Source organism: Ambystoma mexicanum, chromosome 4p (assembly GCF_040938575.1).
Source record: "Ambystoma mexicanum isolate Mex_15411 chromosome 4p, UKY_AmexF1_1, whole genome shotgun sequence".
Lineage (NCBI taxonomy): Eukaryota > Metazoa > Chordata > Amphibia > Caudata > Ambystomatidae > Ambystoma > Ambystoma mexicanum.
The window spans coordinates 1,063,332,922-1,063,352,313 of record NC_090927.1 but is presented as its reverse complement, the minus strand read 5'-3'; the positions used below and the strand labels follow the sequence as shown (position 1 = coordinate 1,063,352,313).

Genomic DNA, 19,392 nt, shown 5'->3' with positions numbered 1-19,392 from the left:
AGTGTAGATATTCATGTGACAGTAAGACGCGAGATATATGTACCTATGCACATTTTTATATTCTGTATGCTTTTATGTGTTACATGAATACATCTGCTCAGTGCTCCTTTCAGTGACAGCTGCTGAAATTAGACTTCAGCAAGATCAGGACACACTTTATCTGTTTGCTACGAAGTTTAATGAGTACACATGATCATTGTCATTGAGGTTACTGACCTGGATGTATGCTTCCATATAGTTTTAAACAATTTCTATACGTCACTCTGCTATTGTAAGTTAGGACATGGCTTTGGTTAATCTTACATACATTCTGCCTGCAGACGGTACTATTAAAAAGTAACCTGCACGCAATATTATGTTACTGGGATTTAGATGACGGAAAGATAGACTTCAGTGTATATTGTGTTTAATGGTAACCTTGCCACGTGAAACAATTTTACATTTATGAAGCTCTTTTGATTTATTTATTATTTATCCCTTTTAAACCTATTAATTACTCTTAGGATGTATATAAAACCCTTAAAAAGGGGTAAGAAGTAACTAGTGAATATACTTAATGTTCTTGATTTTATTAAATGCATTTACAAGTCCCAACATGGATTTGAGGTTGCTCGCCACGCCCGTGTGCCCCCTTTCCTAATTGTTAGGAAAAAACTCAGAAAATACTTTTTTTGTACCCAGCACTCGATGCAAAAGGTTAAAAATATTATTTTTTTGCAGAAATGTGTGTAATCTGTTTTATAGGTTTGACATCCAGCATCTCAAAGTCTTCTATTATATAAAGGACCAAACCCTTATAATGCACACCATAAGGCCATTTTGGCCCAAAATGGCCAAGAATATTTGAACCACACTGTGGCACTCTGCACATCTGTCATGTGTTTTCAAACATTAAGATGCTGTTTGTAAACCTTGATATTGTTCAGCTAGCTACAATAATGATAATTTTGCACTATCCATTCAGCGTTACAGGGCTATAATGCACACATAATCCTAGTAAAGACAAAACATTTAACAGCAATATTTCATATGCTAATCATGCATTTATTTATGTAAAGATATTATTTGCTACCAGTGTTGTGTGCCTATAGGATATCTTGACAGTTGTTATGTGAATGATAGTGGAAGCTGATGAACAGCAGCAATTATACCACTAGCAGACGTGTCACCGATTGTTTTGTTATTGCTTGTACCTATGCTAGCATCTTTACACTGTTTAGGACTGTGAACTCCTTTTCAGTGAGAAGGTTGTTATAGGTTGTTGTGGCTTACTGCACATTACTATTTTTCTGACTACTTTTCTTGTTTTAGAATCAAACAAAAATATGTCGCCAAGGGACCTGAGGGCAATGACTGGTAAAATTGGTTCACTGGAATTAGGTGAGTACTAATTAAAATAGTTATATTTCAGCAGGCTAGACGTGCATTTTTTTCTTTTATCAAACTAGGTTTTTTAAAATAACACTGAATCAGTTTGGGCAGATCAGTAAGCTGGCAAAATGAAGGTGTGTTTATTTTTGATATTGCATAGTTGTACAGATACAGACTGGGCAAACTGTATCTGTGGTTTACATTAAAAATATGTGTCAAAGTAAAAAAAATAAGCTATTCAAATTAGGATGAAAATATATACACATCTAGTTGGTGTTAAAGATTGCTTTTAGTTTAACCAGATGGCGGAGAGATCAGGAAGTGGCTGATTTGGGTAGCATATTCTGTTTGCAAAAATGCAGTATCCCCAAATGCAAAATGACGTGACTTCAGAAACTTCTTTCAACCCCAGAAATGAAAACGGCTAAGCGGGATGGGTTCAGGTAAGATAGTCTTTCAATCCAGATGCCAAATTTCTGAATTCTGGCTTTTATAGGTGGGTAGCAACAGGATGAGACAGGTGGATGGCACATAATAATTGCGAGGTTTGGTGTGCACCATAGCTTTCAAAGTGTGCATCTCAGAATTGGGAGCACACACACCAGAAACCATTACATCAGTCTAGCCATGAAAGTACTAAAACCTATGGCAACTGTTCTCAAATCCTCTACAGAAACGTTTTGGCATATCTTCCTTAAAGGATTCAGCTCAGAGGATGGAGCATGCCTGGCTCTAAGATGAAGCATTCTTTCAGAGCTTACCAGCCCTGGCTCTGCTCCTAAGCCATTCCACTGCAAGTTCTGTGGGGTTTTAACGGTATACAATGTTAACGAAATAAAAATAACGACCAACATTTTCAGTGACACCTAAATAATGACGCAAAAACTGATTTTTTAGTTAAAGTAAATATGGGGGTGGGGTAAGGGATTCAAAAGGTTGGGACTAGTTTGGTGTGGTAAAAAAGCAGTAGAGGGATTCCAAGATGGCAGCCAGAAGGTGAGGATGTGCGAGAAGCCAGCTCTGTCCCCGAAGATTCCCAAACAATGAAGCAGGGCACTGGAAGCGGTTACCTCTGCGTCCATGACCACTAACGGCACTACCACAGGCACCCAAATAGATGTGAAGGGAATTGCAGTGCATAATGGTGAGCGAGGAAGGAGCACCCGGCAGGGGCGCAGAGACCCTTGACTGTGGCACAGAATGCCTGAAGAGCAAACAGTGCAACGCAGAGGATGGTGGTAAGGAGCGACAACCCACGGCAGCGCAGAGAGTCGAGAGCGCGGCACAAGCTAAGGTGCTATGAGGGACAACTCAGCATATTACGACGGGCCTGGACAGCCCTGAATCAAAGACGCCGAAACAACGTGGCTACCTCGCGGTCTGTGATCACCACCCCCCCATTGGGCCTGCATGGTCCGTTGTATGACTAGAAGACCCAGTGAAGCCACCCCGTAAACCTCAGAGACCGGACCACCGCACATCAGCTGAGCGGCACCAGTGCAGGGGAAGACCTACCCTACCTACCCAGCGGGAGAGAGGGCGCGGCCAGCCCTGTTCTATGCCCGGAGTCCCTTGGGAGTCATCGGATGCCCCCGGAACGTCAACCCGGGGAAAACCAACCAACACTGATCGCCCCGGCGCAACATTGGGGGCCCTGTGATCTACTGCACCCCGGAACAATAGCCCTCCACGGACAGCCCGTGCAAGTACAATCACGATCCCTCTCACACCACACCCCCATCAAGCAGCACCCCCCGTCGCTGTCCTCTGGCCAACCAAGAGCAGAAAGGGGGAGGCCGGATAACAGAATGGGGAATGGGGGAACCACCCCCACGAACCCCCAGCAATCACGGCACCAACCCCAACATCTGCTGAATCCCATGGGATCTCCAAGGCCCTGCAGAGCAATAGAAAATGCCCCTTCAATTAGCACACACAGGGGCAACATCGAAGTAACGTGCTGCCCAGAAGGAAGGCCCACAAAATGAACACCACCAATTGTAGGTGATGCAGAGGAGGATTAAAGGCCACCATGTAACCCACCCGTGGAGATGGCTAAGGCCTACGCCAAGGGGTGGGTCACTGAACAAAAGCATTTGTAAACCACATCCAAAGGACATACCCAATGGCGGGAGTCCAGGGGAAGGGGAAAAACACACCCAGCAAGAGAACCCAAATAACTGTGGCTCGAGAAAGCCACATCCAACGCTGCTGGGCTAAGCAAAGTAAATCACAGAAGCTCCCGAACATCCGTGAAAACAACCCAGGTGCCCCACCCCCCAGAATGGCTGCCTCAAAATCCGACATTGAATCCCCGAGTTTCAGGAAAAGGCAACACTGACTGGAAACCCACGGCCACACAGATTTATTTTGGACCTCCTGGGAATGGAAGTGCCAGGGGAGATCCCAATCGACAGGATCCATAGGACAGGCCCCAAACGAAAAAAAAGAGGTGCGTGAGCAAGAGACGTTGTGGTCTCCCTAGCAAGGTACCCCCAAAAGGAGGCCATCCTCCAAGCAGCTCGCCCAGCAGAACCAATCGCCTTCAATGGAGTGGAAATTCGCCTATATCAAGATCGAACCACCAGATAATAAAATAAATGGGGTGGTTTCGAGACAGCTCCAGGCCAAGCAAATTAGATATAAATGGACATTCCCCTTCTCTTCCAGTGGGAAGGCCAACAGCACAGGATTCCAACAAGGGAGGAAGGGGCACACCGGTTACTCATGGAGGAAGACGACTGCCTGGAAAGAAGGTCTGCGCCACAGCTACCCCAACGCCCTAAACCATGGGAATGGACACCAGCAAGGAGAAGTTGTAGGCAACCCCAGATACGGGTCCCACAATATCTGGACCCCCAAAAAGATAAGGGTGCCGCAAATCTATAAGGAAAGTGACACCAGGAACCAACAGCATTCAATATGCAAGCTTGACACCCAAGCTACAAACTCAGGGGACGGAGGCAGCGATTGGTCGAAAGAACTTGGAATCACCATAGGGGCATTAGGACACCCCACACGATGGCCCTGTCAGGACTCGTGAGCTGAACTTATGAACACATGTTGGTGCATGCTTACCTGCTGTCTGCAGGTGTTCGGGCCCTGGGTCCGCCTGGTCCGAACAGGAATTGCCCTTTTCTTTGTTTGGCCTTGGTCCAAACAGGAATTGCCCTTTTCTTTGTCTGCTCTTCGCTTCGGACGCCTGGGTGTGAGACACCCTTCATCTAAGAGTTTAGAGAAGGACGGAAGAGGCAGGGCTAAGAAGGTGGGTGGTGCTTAGGCCAGGTGACCTAGATCCACTTGCACCTGATCCCCCATCTGCAAAGGAAGAGAGGCTGGAGGGCTTCTTAAGTAGGGAAAAAGAGCGGCAACCAAGAAGGCACCACGTGGGCAGGGCTTGCTAAGTGGGGGAAAAAGCAGCAACCAGGAAGGCACCAGGTGGGCGAGGCTTAGGCCAGGTGACCTAGATCGACTTGCACCTGCTCCCCATTTGCAAAGGAAGAGGGACTAGAGGGCTCCTTAAGTAGGGAAAAAGAGCACCAACCAAGAAGGCACCAGGTGGGGGCAGGGTTTGCGAAGTGGGGAAAAAGAGTAGCAACCAGGAAGGCACCAAGTGGGCTAGATCCACTTGCACCTGCTCCCCATCTGCAAAGGAAAGGAGGCTGGAGGGCTCCTTAAGTAGGAAAACAGAGCGGCAACCAAGAAGGCACCAGGTGGGCGGGGCTTGCTAAGTGGGGAAAAAGAGCGGCAACCAGAAAGGCACTAGGTGGGCGGGGCTTACAGGTGGTACAGACATTAAACCATTTACCCAATGCAAATCGGAACTAGGACTAATGGAGAACGATAGGTTGCCCTACCTCCAAATTACGACATTGGCTAATTGTGAGAAACCTGAAGGTGTCTCACCCGCTAGTCGCCGGAGATCTGTCACCCAGGTGGCCAGCACACTGCCATCGCTATTGGATCCAGTCCCTGGGGGTGGACCATTGGGTGAGGATCAACTGGATGGGAGGTCTTCGGGAAGTGGAAGGGGGACGACTGGTGAGATGCGGTACCCCCTTCCTTATGACACCTTTTCCCAATCCTACCCCGTAGGATATTTTGAAGCTCTCGGCCCCCAGCCCCCTTTCCGACATGAAAACTTTCTTACACTGTGAAAGACAACAGACTAACACCAGAGCCGTTTACCTAACATGTCCCAACACGAGTCAGGCAACTGACAATAACTATACACACCTGATGGCCCTTTCCCTTCTCCACATGGATAAAAGGCGCAGCACGAGAGCACACTTTGAACAAGGCAAAACGCACAAGGAAGCATTTATTCCCGGACGGCAGTTAAAAAGGAGGAGAAAGGCGTCAAGACCTGAAAGTACAAGGAGGGAAGTGCCCTTGCCATTTTCGACCCACAAAGCCTGTGTGAAGGGAATCGTAAGACCGGGAACTACTGCTGGCGTGTGGTGTAACAGATGTCAACGGTGCATGGGGCTCTCCGCACTGATAACCAAGGAGGGGCAACATAAAAAAATAACAAAAGCTGTAGAAACAGGGGAGTTGGGGGGGACTCCCCCCAAAAATGTAAAAAGAGAAAGAAAATCAAATGTTTTCATTATTTAGGTGCCATTGAAAAAGTTGTCATCATTTTTGTTGTTGTTATAAACCCATGGAACCGTTTTAACTTCGGAAAAGGAGTTGATAGAATCCATAGAAGCCAGCTGTTGAAATGTGAGACTTTCCGTGTACAAACAAATTGGCTGAGGTTTTCATACTTCATGGTATGAACATAATGTAGGTTTAAGTTGGCAGGCATGCCAGTCTGGCTTTATGGCTGTGTTGGATGCAGTGGGACAGCATGGACTAGGACAGGCATAATACAGAGCTGGAGGAGGCCCGTCTCAAGGATCAGCTCGACCTCAGCAATCCAATCTTCTGTGGATGTGAACATCCCCCTGAAGGAGCAGGAGCTCCCCTCTTCTCACTGCTGGAGCAGTGCCTGCAAATGGAGAAGCTGTGCAGCCACACTCTGTTGAAAGGTAAGCCTTAAGGCTTATTGTGCTGCCCATCTGCACGAAAATCGACTACAGCTGCTAGAAACCGAATTTCTAATTATTATATTTTCCCACAAGAGTTGCATGGATTTGGCCATCAGATTTTACTCCCCTCCACAACCATTGTTGCCAGTGAACCTCCATTGATTACCACGAGCTTTAACCATTCCAAGATGGCCGCCCGCCAAAGTCTCTGAGAACCAGCACCTTTGTTCCTGTGCTGAGCTCCATGCGGCCACTGATTGGCTGCTGCCCTGCTTGTAAGGGCCAATAGAAACCGGGAGGCGAGAGCCTGCACTCCCACGAAGGCAGGACCACAAAGGCTTCCTGTCCATAGCCTTCCTCGCCGTTTGCCAGGTCCTTATGCCCAATTCGCCTTGACATGTCTGTCTACACTTCACCCACAAAGCACGGAGCCAACACAGTCACGCCCTGCAAATCGATCTCCGGAGAGTAAGACTCCCTGCTGCTAATGTCTTTTCCAAGTGCAAACCTGTTACTTTAGCATTACAATCATTTGTGCGACGCAAGTACATATTCAATTATGATGCCATGCTCTCCTATCAGGCTACAAGGCACACCTCTCTGTCCAGTAACAACACGTTGCTTTATGTACTAGCGTCTATATTTTCCCCCGCGTGTTAGCCTTGCCCCCTTCCTCACGGTTTTGGATACATCCTCTCCACTACTTTGGCGCATGTACTCAACCTTTAAGTCATCATTTCAAGCCTGGTACTTGGTCTGTCATTGTTAGCACTCATGTTCTAATTGGCCTGTTACCGCTCTGCACGGCCGCCGACTTTGTTACGTATTCGTTCTTTGACCTGCCTGCGGAACGCCAATTAAGTGTATGCCCCATCGCACAGAACTTTACGTGACCCCTTGCACTGCCATTTACTGTTGATTTTGGTCCACTGCACTACTCTCTGGCAGATCGCACACTGGGTGATCGTCCCGCCCACTACTAATTCTTATCTGCCTGCTGAACATATTCCCACTGCCCTGAACTGCTATGTGCCCAATGCACTGCCTTATTGAATTATTATTTGCCTGCTGAACGTATTCCCACTGCCATGAACTGCTATGTGCCCATTACATTGTCTTTTTGAAACTGACACGGCACTGCACGCTTTATTTGCCGGGTGAACGTCCACTGAGTAACTGATAACCCTCTTGCCCTCTCCCCTGCTATTATGCATCCCCAGAGTGCAGAATTTATTCTGTCAATTTGCCTTTTGCCTCTTGTTCACTATTATTGCACATACAGACTCAGCATTACCCAGCCGCAACACCCCCATAGCAGCACCACTACAGAACTACACACACGTCCTTTTGTCACCCTTCTATGCCTCCCAACACATATTGTAAACGTACCCTACTATGCACATACAACACCCTAGGGGTACCATTGTCAACTTACACCAACAACTTCCTTTTCACTCAACCATGGATGGCCCTCTGACCAACCCTTACCTCAACGACCCAGCTCTTTGGCTACATGACTTTGCCAGGAAACCTACACCCAACCAACCTTGTTCTGTCTCATTGAGAAATTCTAGACTAGGGTCCAGACTTCTCCACACCTTTTACCACCGCTCTAGCAGGGCCCAACCTGCCAAACTATCTGACATCAAGCATACAGCAGTTACCTATCACCATACGCCTATCCCCCTTCCTCGAACACACCTTCTCTAGTACCCACCCCTGATGCATGCACCTCACTGGTTAATACACAACCCTCAACATGCATTAAGGCAGCATTGATCAATTCCAGGTCTCTCACGGCCCATGCCCTTGACATGGCGGATCTTGTCACTACTCATGACCTCGACCTCATAGCTGTTACTGAAACTTGGCTCCATGCGGCCTCAGTACCCTTTCTATCCCTTGCACTCCCTGAAGGATACACAATCATCAGAAATGACCATAACACTGCTCAAACTAAAGGCAGAGTTATAGCTATTATCCACAAAACCATGCTAAATCTTCGGCTCTCCACTCCTTGCCAATTCAAATCAGCAGAATCCCTCACAGCGAAGCTCGCCATCTCTCCTAACCAGACCATCACCATCCACATCATATACAGGCCCCCTGGCCCCATATCTACCTTTACTGAGGATCTCGCCCACACCCTGTCTGAAAACACCAAGAATACCTTACAAATCATCGTACTAGGGGATTTCAATTTAGTCCTCTCTGACCCTAACGATGCATCGGCCCATGATGTCAACAGCTTACTACTCAATCTAGGTTTCACACAACCTGTCACCGCACCTACTCATTAAGGGCAGAGTCCTAGATTGGATAGCTGACCTTAACTGTGATTCTAAGGTCAACTCCAACTTACCATGTGCCTGGACGGACCATCACCTTATCACATTTAGCATCCCCACTAAATTCACTCACCCCATCCCTAACATAGCACCTGCCACGTCCACTAGGAACAAGCGCAACATAGCGTGTGCTAAACTTATCCCACTCATCCTCCCCGCCCTCAATGATCTTGCCTCTGCATGTTCGGACCCTACTGTCCTGGTCGACACTTACAACCAGACTATGCTAAAGGCACTTGATCTTATCGCTCCCTCAAAACTACGGAAACCTAAACCCCGGACTCACCTTAACACCTGGTTCACGCCTCAGCTGAGAACCCTACGTAGGGAAAAAAGGACCCTTGAAACTCGTTGGTGAAGCCACCCCGCGGAATCCAATAAAGCAAGCATGGCTCTAGCCACTTTAAATTACAAAGAAGACATACTGGCTGCTAAAAAAGAAACATACAATAAACGTATTGAACAGGCCCAATCCAACACCAAGGAGCTATTCAAAATTTTAAAGGAACTGGAATCCCCTGCTACTCCTCCAGACACCTGCTTCAAAGACAGCGCTTGGTGCACAATCATCCAAGAGGCTCTCTTGGGAAAAATTACTATGCTCCAAACCAAAATCAATGAGAAAAAAGCAGTCTACACTCCTTTATAGCACAGCTTGCCCCTCAGGCTAACTACAAACCGAATACTGCACCTCAGCAACCCTTCTGCTTCTCATCCCTCTCTATTTCTGAAGTTGAACACATCATTAACAGTCTGAAGCCCTCTAACTGTCATGGTGACTCCTGCCCTGCTACTAGTATCAGGGAGGGCTCACAGCACCTGGCGCCTTTCATCACTACACTCATAAACTCCTCCTTCAAGTCGGGGATCGTCCCTGACAACCTCAAGGATGCCTGGCTTATTCCCTTACTGAAAAAACCTACCTTGGACGCTAACACTCCTACCAACTACAGACCTATCACCACGGTGCCATTTCTTTTAAAAATTCTCGATCGAGCGGCATACCTGCAGATCCAAGATTATCTTGAATCCAACAACCTTCTGGGTCTTAGGCAATCGGGCTTCCACCCTCGCCATGGCACAAACTGCGTTACTAGATTTAAAAACACAAATAGAAGACTTAAAAGATAAGGGAAAACTGGCTCTCTTACTCCTTCTAGACCTCTCTGCAGCATTCGATTTAGTCAATCATCAAATCCTCTGCCACCACCTTAAATCAGCAGCTAACTTCTCGGAGAAAGCCACAGCTTGGATTACATAATTCCTGGACAATAGATCTGAGGGTCTTCTCCCCCTCTGCCACTGCTGAAATTTCCCCTGTCACATGTGGTGTCCCCCAAGGGTCATGCATGTCCCCGACACTCTACAACGTTTTCACAAAACCTCTATTTGACATACTGGACCGTATGGGCGTCACGTACACCAACTACGCTGACAATACCCAACTACTTATTCCCATCACGGGTGACCACAAAATTGACTCCCTAGCTATCAACGCCATTTATCAAGTCATCCAGGCCTGGATGGCGCAGCATGAACTGTGTTTAAATGACGAGAAGACTGAGCTCCTCATCTTAGGTTCACCCCAAAAACTCAGTAAACTTGACTCCTCATTAAAGTTCTTCAGCATCGATGGCAAGTCATCAAAGTGGCCAAGGACACCAAGACATTAGGTATTTATCTTGATTCCACCCTCTCCCTATCCAGACAAACTAATGCAGTCTCTTCAGCCGCATCTTACACATGTAAGCTTATCACAGCTTGCAGCCCTTTTCTGTCTCCTGCCAATTGCACAACTCTAGCCAGGACTCTTGTCCTCTCCAAAATCGATTACTGTAATGCCCTCTATCTGGGCATTAACCAATGCAATATCAGAAAACTTGAAATCATCCAAAACAACGCTATTAGAGCAGCCCTGAACCTTCCTAGAACTGCACATATCTCCGAATACAGACGGAGCCTTCGCTGGCTCTCAGTTACCCAAATAGTCTCTCTTAAAGCCTTGGCACTCGCACATAAAAGTATTGCTAACCTAGCCCCCAGCTACCAACAGGTTCACCTCTCACTAAGCTGCGAGACCTCTCAGAAGCGCACACACTAATTGCCTTGTCATCCCACGGTTCAACCTCCAAAAATCTGGAGGTCGCAGTTTCCCTGTCCTAGCAGCCAAGCTGTGGAACACACTACCCAACCCACTCAGAGCTGAACCTTCCTTCACTGCCTTCAAGCGTAATGCCAAAGCTTGGCTATGCACCCTCGACTAAGGATGACTATTGACTGTAACAATATTCTATGACACCACAGGCTATTTTTATGTCTTTGCCATTGCATTCTGCCCTATCCTGTAAATTGTATACCTTCGATTATGTCACTTGTATATTGTAAATTGTACACCTTTTTTAATTATGTCACATGTATATTTAGTATATTCTAAATGTAAATACTTCTATGTAAGCTGACTGCAACTCAATGCGCCCGGTTGCCCTCGGGCCTTGTGCGCTATACAAATAAACAAAATACAAATACAAACATTAGAAGGGCATGAGGAGTATGAGGATCAACACAGCACACATATCAGAGATCAGCTGATGGTCTCATGCAAAGAGGTGACTCCAGGAACCCAGTACTTTTCAGCCACACAACCTTGAAAGGTATGTGTATGAGGAAGCCAAGACTGGCATTTTTCACACCTAGAGGAGGAGAAGGCAGGGCGGACAATCTGCAGCCCTTCATGGGACCAGAGTTTTTTCCAAGAGGAGAGGTTGGAAAAGGAAAAATATTGCTTCTCATTGACCATATGAAGCTGCTGCACAAGAAGGTGAAGAATATCCATTGCACGGTGAATGTGATGGAGAACAAACTGGAGTCCCTGTAGGCACCACTGATTGGTCTGCAGAACAGAGCAAATAACTGTAACTGTGGTGGCATTTGTACAGGTTTTCATTGACTGCCAACAGTACTGGGCAGCTGCACTATACCAGGGCCATCAGAAGGTAGAATTGTATTCACAGAAAATGTATAAGGTTCCAGCTGCCAACAAATTTGCTTTGTAGCAAGTTCATAGAAAAGGGAAGTGGTACAGTTCTAATGTTACACATGTAACAGTGATGTTGCATTAAAAATAAATGACTGGGCTTTTATTTTTAGAAGTCCTATTTCACCCCACAAGAGAAGTTTGAAAGATTGTAATGAAATATGGTACAGTTATTCCATGAATTCCTAGGAATAGAGTGAACTGCAGTGATTGATTATGCTAAAATCATTGCTACACCCAAAATTAGTTTCTGTTGTAGAAGCTCGAGGAACCCAAGGCAGGCCTATCGACCAATGTGAAAGTTCAGGTTAGTACCCGTTTAGGTAAAGAGTTTAAAAATGTTATGTTTCTGCCTTACAAATCAGTGGGACAAATCCTATAGGTCTGTTGCGGTCATGGGGGAAAAGCTAGGTGAATTCTGCTTTTATCCAAAACGTGCAGCAGATTGGGAGTCCAAGGGGACCCTTAACCTCCAAACAAGCACTCGAGTCCAGGGTTTGAAAACCAGCATGCCAGAAAAAGATGAGTGCAGGCAGTGCACAGGACCCACTCCAGACAATTAAGATTGATAGTTAGGGGGAGGTGGGTTCAGATCCCGCCCCTCCTGGCCCCCTTCCACTCATCTGAGGTCATCATTAATGTTTACCTGAATGGTACCGTCTTGGTCCAAGGCCCTCAGGCCAACCTTCTCCTCTTTGCTAGATGCTTCCTGCGCCTCATCAATTTCCTTTCCTCTCCTGCTGTTCCCTCTCTTCTCCCCACAGCTTCCCTGCCTCCCCCTACTGTCTCCTCCTTGGCTACTTTGCCCTCTCCTTCTTCCTCTTCTGCCCCCCCCCCCCGCACCCATCAGGCTTCTTCTACACCTCTGCAGGGTGTACCTCTAATTTGTACCCTTCCCCGGAAGTCTTTCAAGGACGGCAACTGTCTCCATATTGTCACTCGACTCTCGCTTTGCTGTCAAACACTCCTCTGTCATCTGCCCTCTCCTGGAAGAACTGGACCTTGATATACTTGGCTTCATCGAGACATGGTTTATGGCCAGCTCTGTCACAAGCTTTGACACTCTCCTCCCAGATGGCTACAAGATCCTCTGCGTGCCCAGATCCAACCGTTCCGGTGGGGTTGTAGCCCTGATCTTCCCTGAGTGGATCCCTGCCTCTATCATTCTTATGCAGGCCTACTCCTCTTTCGATTGCCTCATCTGCAGGCGCTCTCTAACTCTCATGGCCATTCCCTTACTGTGGCTACCATCTATCAGCCACCTGGTCAGATCTCCTTCTCTGAGTGGACGGACCTCTTCTCTTCCCTCCTGGTCTCGACCGCTCAACTCCTCCTTCTTGGAGACTTTAACATCCACCTGGATGCTTCTTGTTCTTCCTCTGGACTGTTTTGTGACTTCTGCGACTCTCTCTCTCTATTCTCCCCTCTGGCCCAACTCACTCTGCAGGGCACACTCTGGATGTTCTGATCCCTTCAGACCTTCCCCTTTCTATTCCTCTCACCACTCCTCTTTCCTGGAGTGATCACTTTCTCCTTTCCTCCCAGCTCACCCTCTCTACCCCTCAAGCCAAGCCACCTCCAGGACTGCCACCCACCTTCTCAGTTATCTGACCCATGAAGTTTGTGTCAGTTGAGGCTTTCGCTGCCACTTTCTCCCTCCCTTCCCCCCTTTGGCTGACTCACCCTGACACAGCCCTTTCCATGCTCCACTCTCTGATACTCTTGATGTTCTTGCCTCTGTCATGAGGATCCGCTTGCAGCCCAAAGCCAAGTACAACTCCCGGTATGACTCAGACCTCGTCACCCGCAAATGCAAAGGCATGGTGGCTGAGAGGAAATTGCGTGCTTCTGGTACATCCTCTGACAAACTGGCCTGCCGCCTGCTCCAAAGGCTATACCGGCTCTTGCCTGCACCAAGAAGAGAGCTCACATCCAAGCCTGTGTCTCTGCGGCATCTAACAACTCGACTGAACTCTTTAAAATCGGCAAGGAACTGGCCAATCCTGCTGCAGTCTCTACCTCTCCTTCCCCTCCCAGGCCCTCTGCACGGCTGTGGCTTCTCATTTCATCTCTAAAACTCAGGACATCCTGTCCTCTCTCTTTCTCTTCCTCTCCCCCTCCTCCCTCTACACCCCGCTCTTCCTCTGGCCCTTCTTCGGCTACCTCTCCTCCCTCCTTCTCTGCCTTTCCCCTGTACTCCCCAGACAAGGTTTCTAGACAGGTCTGATATATGAAAGTCTCATCAAAACAGGTTCTCCCCTGTTCCTCCAAAACCATCAAGGATAGCATTGACACCCTGGCTCCTGCCTGAACCCACTCCTTTGCCACTGGAGTCTTCCCTACCCCCCTGAAGTACTTCTACCCCCCGGAAGTACTCCGTTGTGCACCCTCTTCTTACAAAACCCTCTGCTGACCTGTTCTGCCTGGCTAACTATCGCCCAATCTCCATCACTCCTTTCCTGGGCAAGCTCCTGGAAAAGCTGGCCATCTCCAAGCTTAATTTTCACACTGCATCTGTTGGTAGTCTCCATGAGCATCAGTCTGGCTTCAGAGCTGCCAGAAGCACGGAAACTGCTCTCCTGAACATCGTGAAGACCTGCTCTCCAACCTTGATTCCAACACCCCCTGTGTCCTCATCTTACTTGATCTCTCTTCTGCCTTTGACATGGTCAACCATGCCATCCTGCTCAACCATCTCTGTGATAACCTGGGTATCACCGATCAGGCCCTGGCTTGGCTGACTTCTTTCCTCTCCGATCGTCCTCCGAGGTCCAACTTGGGTCCTTCCTCTCCTCTATCTCTATCTCTACCTGTGGTTTTCCCCAGGGGTCTAACCTCTCTCCCTGGGTGTTCAACCAGTACCTGGCACTTCTTGCCCACCACATTGCCGCTATGCCCCAACTTTCAGTGCTATGCAGATGACACTGAGTTCATTTTCAGGCTCCCTTCAGCCACCTCTTCTCCTTCTCTCATCTCTGACTGCCTGCTATCCAGGAGTGGTGTGCCACCAATGATCTCTGCCTTAATGGCAGCAAGACTGAGATTCTCCTCATCGGTACACCCGCGCACTCCTTTTCTGTCACTCTCTGGCCAGCCTCTCTTGGCCCGCTTCCTGCTCCCACCTGTGAGGCTAAAAACCTCGGGGTCATCTTCGACTCCACACTCTCCTTCTCACCTCACATCTCTGACGTCTCCAAGAAGTCACACTACCAGCTGCACCTCCTCTGAGGTATTCTTCCTTTCCTCTCCTTCCCCCCCAGAAGCTCACTGTCTCCAGAGCTCTGGTTCTCTCTAGGCTGGACTACTGCAACAGCCTCTTTCTAAATCTGCCTCCCTCTACTCTCCGCCCTCTGCAATTTATCCAAAACAAGACTGCCAGTCTTGTCCTTGGCCTCAAGCCCAGGGATTGTATCTCTTCAGGGCTGAAAACTCTGCACTGGCTCCCAGTGGCTGCGAGGATTAAGTTAAAAACCCTCTGCATTGTCCACAAGGCATTCTGGGGCCTCAATACCTTCAACTCTCTCTTCCTAAATATCTTCCTTCTTGAGCCCTTCGCTCATCCGCCTCCAACTCCCTCAGGGTCAGTCGCTTCTCCAAGCAACAAATTGGTGTTAGATCTTTCTTCGGCTGGGGTCTCCCTCTGGAACAGCCTCCTTGAAACTTGAGGAGGACCACCTCTGGTTCCGGGAGCACCTCAAGACCTTCCTCTTTCCTTCTGCTTTCTCTCCTCCTCTCCCCTGCTGAACTCCTGGCTGAAACTGAAATTGCACTGGCCACCTGGCTGCCCTCTGTTCTCAGGCCCAGGTCCCCTCCCTGCCATTTGCACACCTGCACTGCCCCCTGGTAGCCCCCTGCACTTGGGGGCTGTTTCTGTGTCCCTACAGCCCCCTACCAGCACCTGCCACCTGATGTCTGCACTTACCCCTGCACTTGCCACCACTTGGCTGCACTTCTTATTAATTGTATTTATTTATTTTCCTGTTATCCTATGTATTGCACTGCCCCCTCCCCTTCCCCCTCGTACTTTTTTCCTTTCCCCCTCCCCTGCACTTGCACGATCTCAATGTCACCTGGCCTAGTAAGATCGTTGTCCCTGTCTTCCCTCTGTTCCCCCCCTTGCCTCGCCGCGCCTTGAAACACTTGTGTATATTTGCGTTATAAATGTCATATATCATATCATACTCATGGATCCAGAGGTAGCCTAAATCCAACTACAGGATCAGGACCCTGGGACAGGTACTCTCAGTGCTAGTTGCTCTGAATTTGGCCCAGTAACTGGTGATGCATAGGTGAGTTTGGGTGTCGGGTTTAGGTCTGGCTAACTGGTTGGGGGCTCAGAGTGAAATGACTCAAACTCATAACCCAGCAAGAATCCAGACGAAGAAGGGTCAATAAAGTAGACAAGTGGTAAAATGACCCACGAAGCAGAAGACTGCAGCAATTAATACAATGACAGGAGCACATAAGCACCCAGCAAGGTTCACAGGTCACCCCAGGGGGGCAGCAGGGCACCGCTAGCCAGCAAGGGAATGGTCCTATGATGGGGGAAATGCCTGTTGGCAACCCAAGAGGTCCCACAATTGAGTGGTGGTGGAGCAGTAGCAAGCTACTTGTGTGTCCAAGCCAGTAAGGCCAGGAGAGTTACCCTACCGTACATACTTGGGCCAGAAGGCTGTTGCCAGGGTTCCTTGCAACTACAAGCGAGCAGGAGTCCAGCAGGGGATGGGCAGTCAACCCATTGAGGGCAACGGAAAGAAGCAGAGGAAGAAACCTAGATAGGATTCCATCAGTCCGGAGGAGTGGAATGCACAGAAAAAAAGGAGCCGGGGTGAGCCAGTATGGCAAACCAGGGTGTTGGGCAGCAGCCCATTTGCCAGCAGTCTTCAAGTTAGAATCAGGAATGGATCTGAGAAATGCTCGGATAACACATTCACCCAAGGGCTGTCCTAAGCCCTTGGGTGAATGTGTTATCCGAGCATTTCTCAGATCCACCAATCACACTGGGCAGAAGACAGTTTTGGTGACTGGCCAATCGGGCTGCCCCTAAAAACGGGCAGAGGCACCTCCCACAGTAGATGTAGATTGGGAAGTCTTAAGGGCTTTAGGCTAGTTGGTACGGGTTCAAACGACAACTAAAGGTGACTTTGTGGACTTGGGAACAGCCCACGTAGGTAAAATGTCAGTTTTAGGCACGCTTAATAGTCCACACAGAAAAGGGAATGGCTAAAAACAAAATGCCCAAGGTCAGGGTTTAAAGTAGTACTCCAAAGGCTACCGAATAAGTGCATTGGGCTACTAATGTGGTAAATGTGGCTCCAACCCTATTTTAACAGGAGCTGAACCAGAGGCCACCTACCTACACCACAACATGCTTTTAGGGTGATAGTGACCCTGGAGCCAGAATGGGGTGCTTGGAAAGCATCCCTGCCACAGTAGCTATATCTGCTACTAAGGGGAGCAAATCACATAAATGGTTCAGTGACAGCGGATTTAAGTAGCAGTGTCTCAACTCACAAAAGCAAAGTAAAACAATTGTGGAAGCTAGCAATTTGATGGGACCCAGATAATTGGGAAGCCAGAAATCCTAAAATGAAATTCTGCCCTCCAGCGGTTCTTGCGTCTGACCTCCAAAGTAGCTACCAGGACATTAAAACCCTTGCTTGAACATGCAGATCCCACCAGAGTAACACCTTCCTTGTAAAGCTGGCAAGAACTGAAATAAACCTCAAATGTTAAACAGTGCAGACCTTTATTGGAAACCATGCCCACACAAATACAATAAAAACAACGGATAAGGCAGAGCAAAGCCACACTTGATAGGAACTGGGAGAGGAACAAGAGACTGAAAGGAGATGGCAAAGCGATGAGATGGCCATGAGCTCTAAAATTAGCGAAACTACCGAGTGGCCCATGTCACAAATCGAGGGAATCAGTCACTTCTCCCCAGGGGGGCGGGGGAGGGCTTTCCCTGTTATGTTAAGTAAATTTATAGAGCACACATACACCCAAAGGCATCTTGGCGCTATGCAGAGCCCACCCAACAGCTCATACCCTGTTACCCTTTAGACGAACAGAAACGTCTTTAAGAATCGGCGGAAGACTAAGTGATCCGCTGTCGCCAAAGGTGAAGTGGAAGAGATTTCCAACACCTAGCTGCAGCGACAGAAAAGGCAGCCCCCACCCCCAATTCAAGAGAGACGTACACGTGGGACAGAAATGGTATATGACCCGAGGGACTGGAGTGGCTGGTTAGGCACGTACGGGCGAAAGTAGGTATTCTGCGTCTTGACCATAAAAGGCTCGGTATACAATGCACGAAGATTTAATTTAAACTCTCTAAGCCACGGAGAGCCAGTGAAGCTGCCATACTGCTGGAGAGATGGACATACGATAGGGAGTACCGACCGCCAGTCTGGCTGCTGCATTCTGCAGTACTTGCAGGCGGTGGATCAAATATGTAGGTGAGCCAAATATAGCGAGTTACAGTAGTCCAATGCTCTCAGCATCAGTGAAGCTACCATTTGGCGCATGGAACTGTAAGGTGAGAAATCCCAACACCTATGCAGAACTCTCAATTTATAATGGCCTGATCCACAATCTGCAGACACCTGAGCCTCTAAAGCAGAGGTCTTCAAACTGTTGGGCACCAGAGATTGGAGGAAATGGGAAGGGGCAGCTCACATGGTCAGACTGGACCATAAAATGGTGTTAGGCACCAATGAAAAAATGGCCAGCAGTTGCAAATGGATATTCAGTCCTTTAGTCACAGACTGTTTGAATAGTACCCAAGGGGTTGTTTTTTGTTCAAACGTAAACAAATTGTGATATTTAAAGAATATTTATTCAGCAACAATGGTCAAAACTACTAGCTGCATAGTGAGGTAACTCCTCAAACTGGCCCACATTGGCCAAAGAAGTGGCCCATTTTGACTGGCCTACACTAGCATTTTGCATTTTTGGTATGTTCATCGCCCTATAGGCCAATCCAAGCCTGCCGGCTCATCCATAATGGGTGAGGGGGCGTCCACCCACTGGCCACCTCACCCATTATGGAGGAGCCGAGGAGCCAGCCCAGTGAAACACTGAGCACTCCCTCAGCTGCCTTTTCCATCTGAGGGAGTGCTCCTGGGCTGGCTGAACTGTCAAAGGGAAACACGGTTGGCCTTTGACAGTTCATTTCCCCAGCTGCACATGATCACTGAGCCATGCAACGCCAGCCTTGCTTAGCTCATTGGAAATGCTGGCTGGGGCACTGCATGTATGTATGTGCGAGGGGGTGCTCCTGCGCCTCCTCGCACATACGGGCAGAGCAACCTGGAGCGGGGCATTTTAGCAACCACACGCAGGCCCCTGCAGAAGGTACGTTTATGATGATTTTTATTTATTTAAATGTGTTTGGATGTGTGTATGCTTGTGTTATGGGACTGTGATGGGAGCAGGATGGGCGGCAGCACTGGGAAAGTGGTGGGAGTAGGGTGTGGTGACGACATGCAAAGGTTCATAGCGATTTCTACATACTGTCCATCAGGCACTTTTGGGGGGGCCGGGCCTGCCCAAACTTTGCTCGTAGGGGCCCGGGCCAAAAAAGTTTGAAGACCACTGCTCT

At 48.3% G+C, this 19,392-nt stretch overlaps 1 protein-coding gene across 8 annotated transcripts in view; it reads left to right on the top strand.

The window, feature by feature from the left end:
- CEP43 (centrosomal protein 43) overlaps positions 1–19,392 on the top strand; it is an 816,584-nt gene that overhangs the window by 649,595 nt on the left and 147,597 nt on the right. For all 8 annotated transcript variants that reach the window (XM_069606648.1, XM_069606650.1, XM_069606649.1 and 5 more), the window contains one exon: positions 1,312–1,380. In XM_069606648.1, coding sequence (XP_069462749.1) covers positions 1,312–1,380 — 69 coding nt within the window. The remainder of the gene's footprint in view (positions 1–1,311; positions 1,381–19,392) is intronic.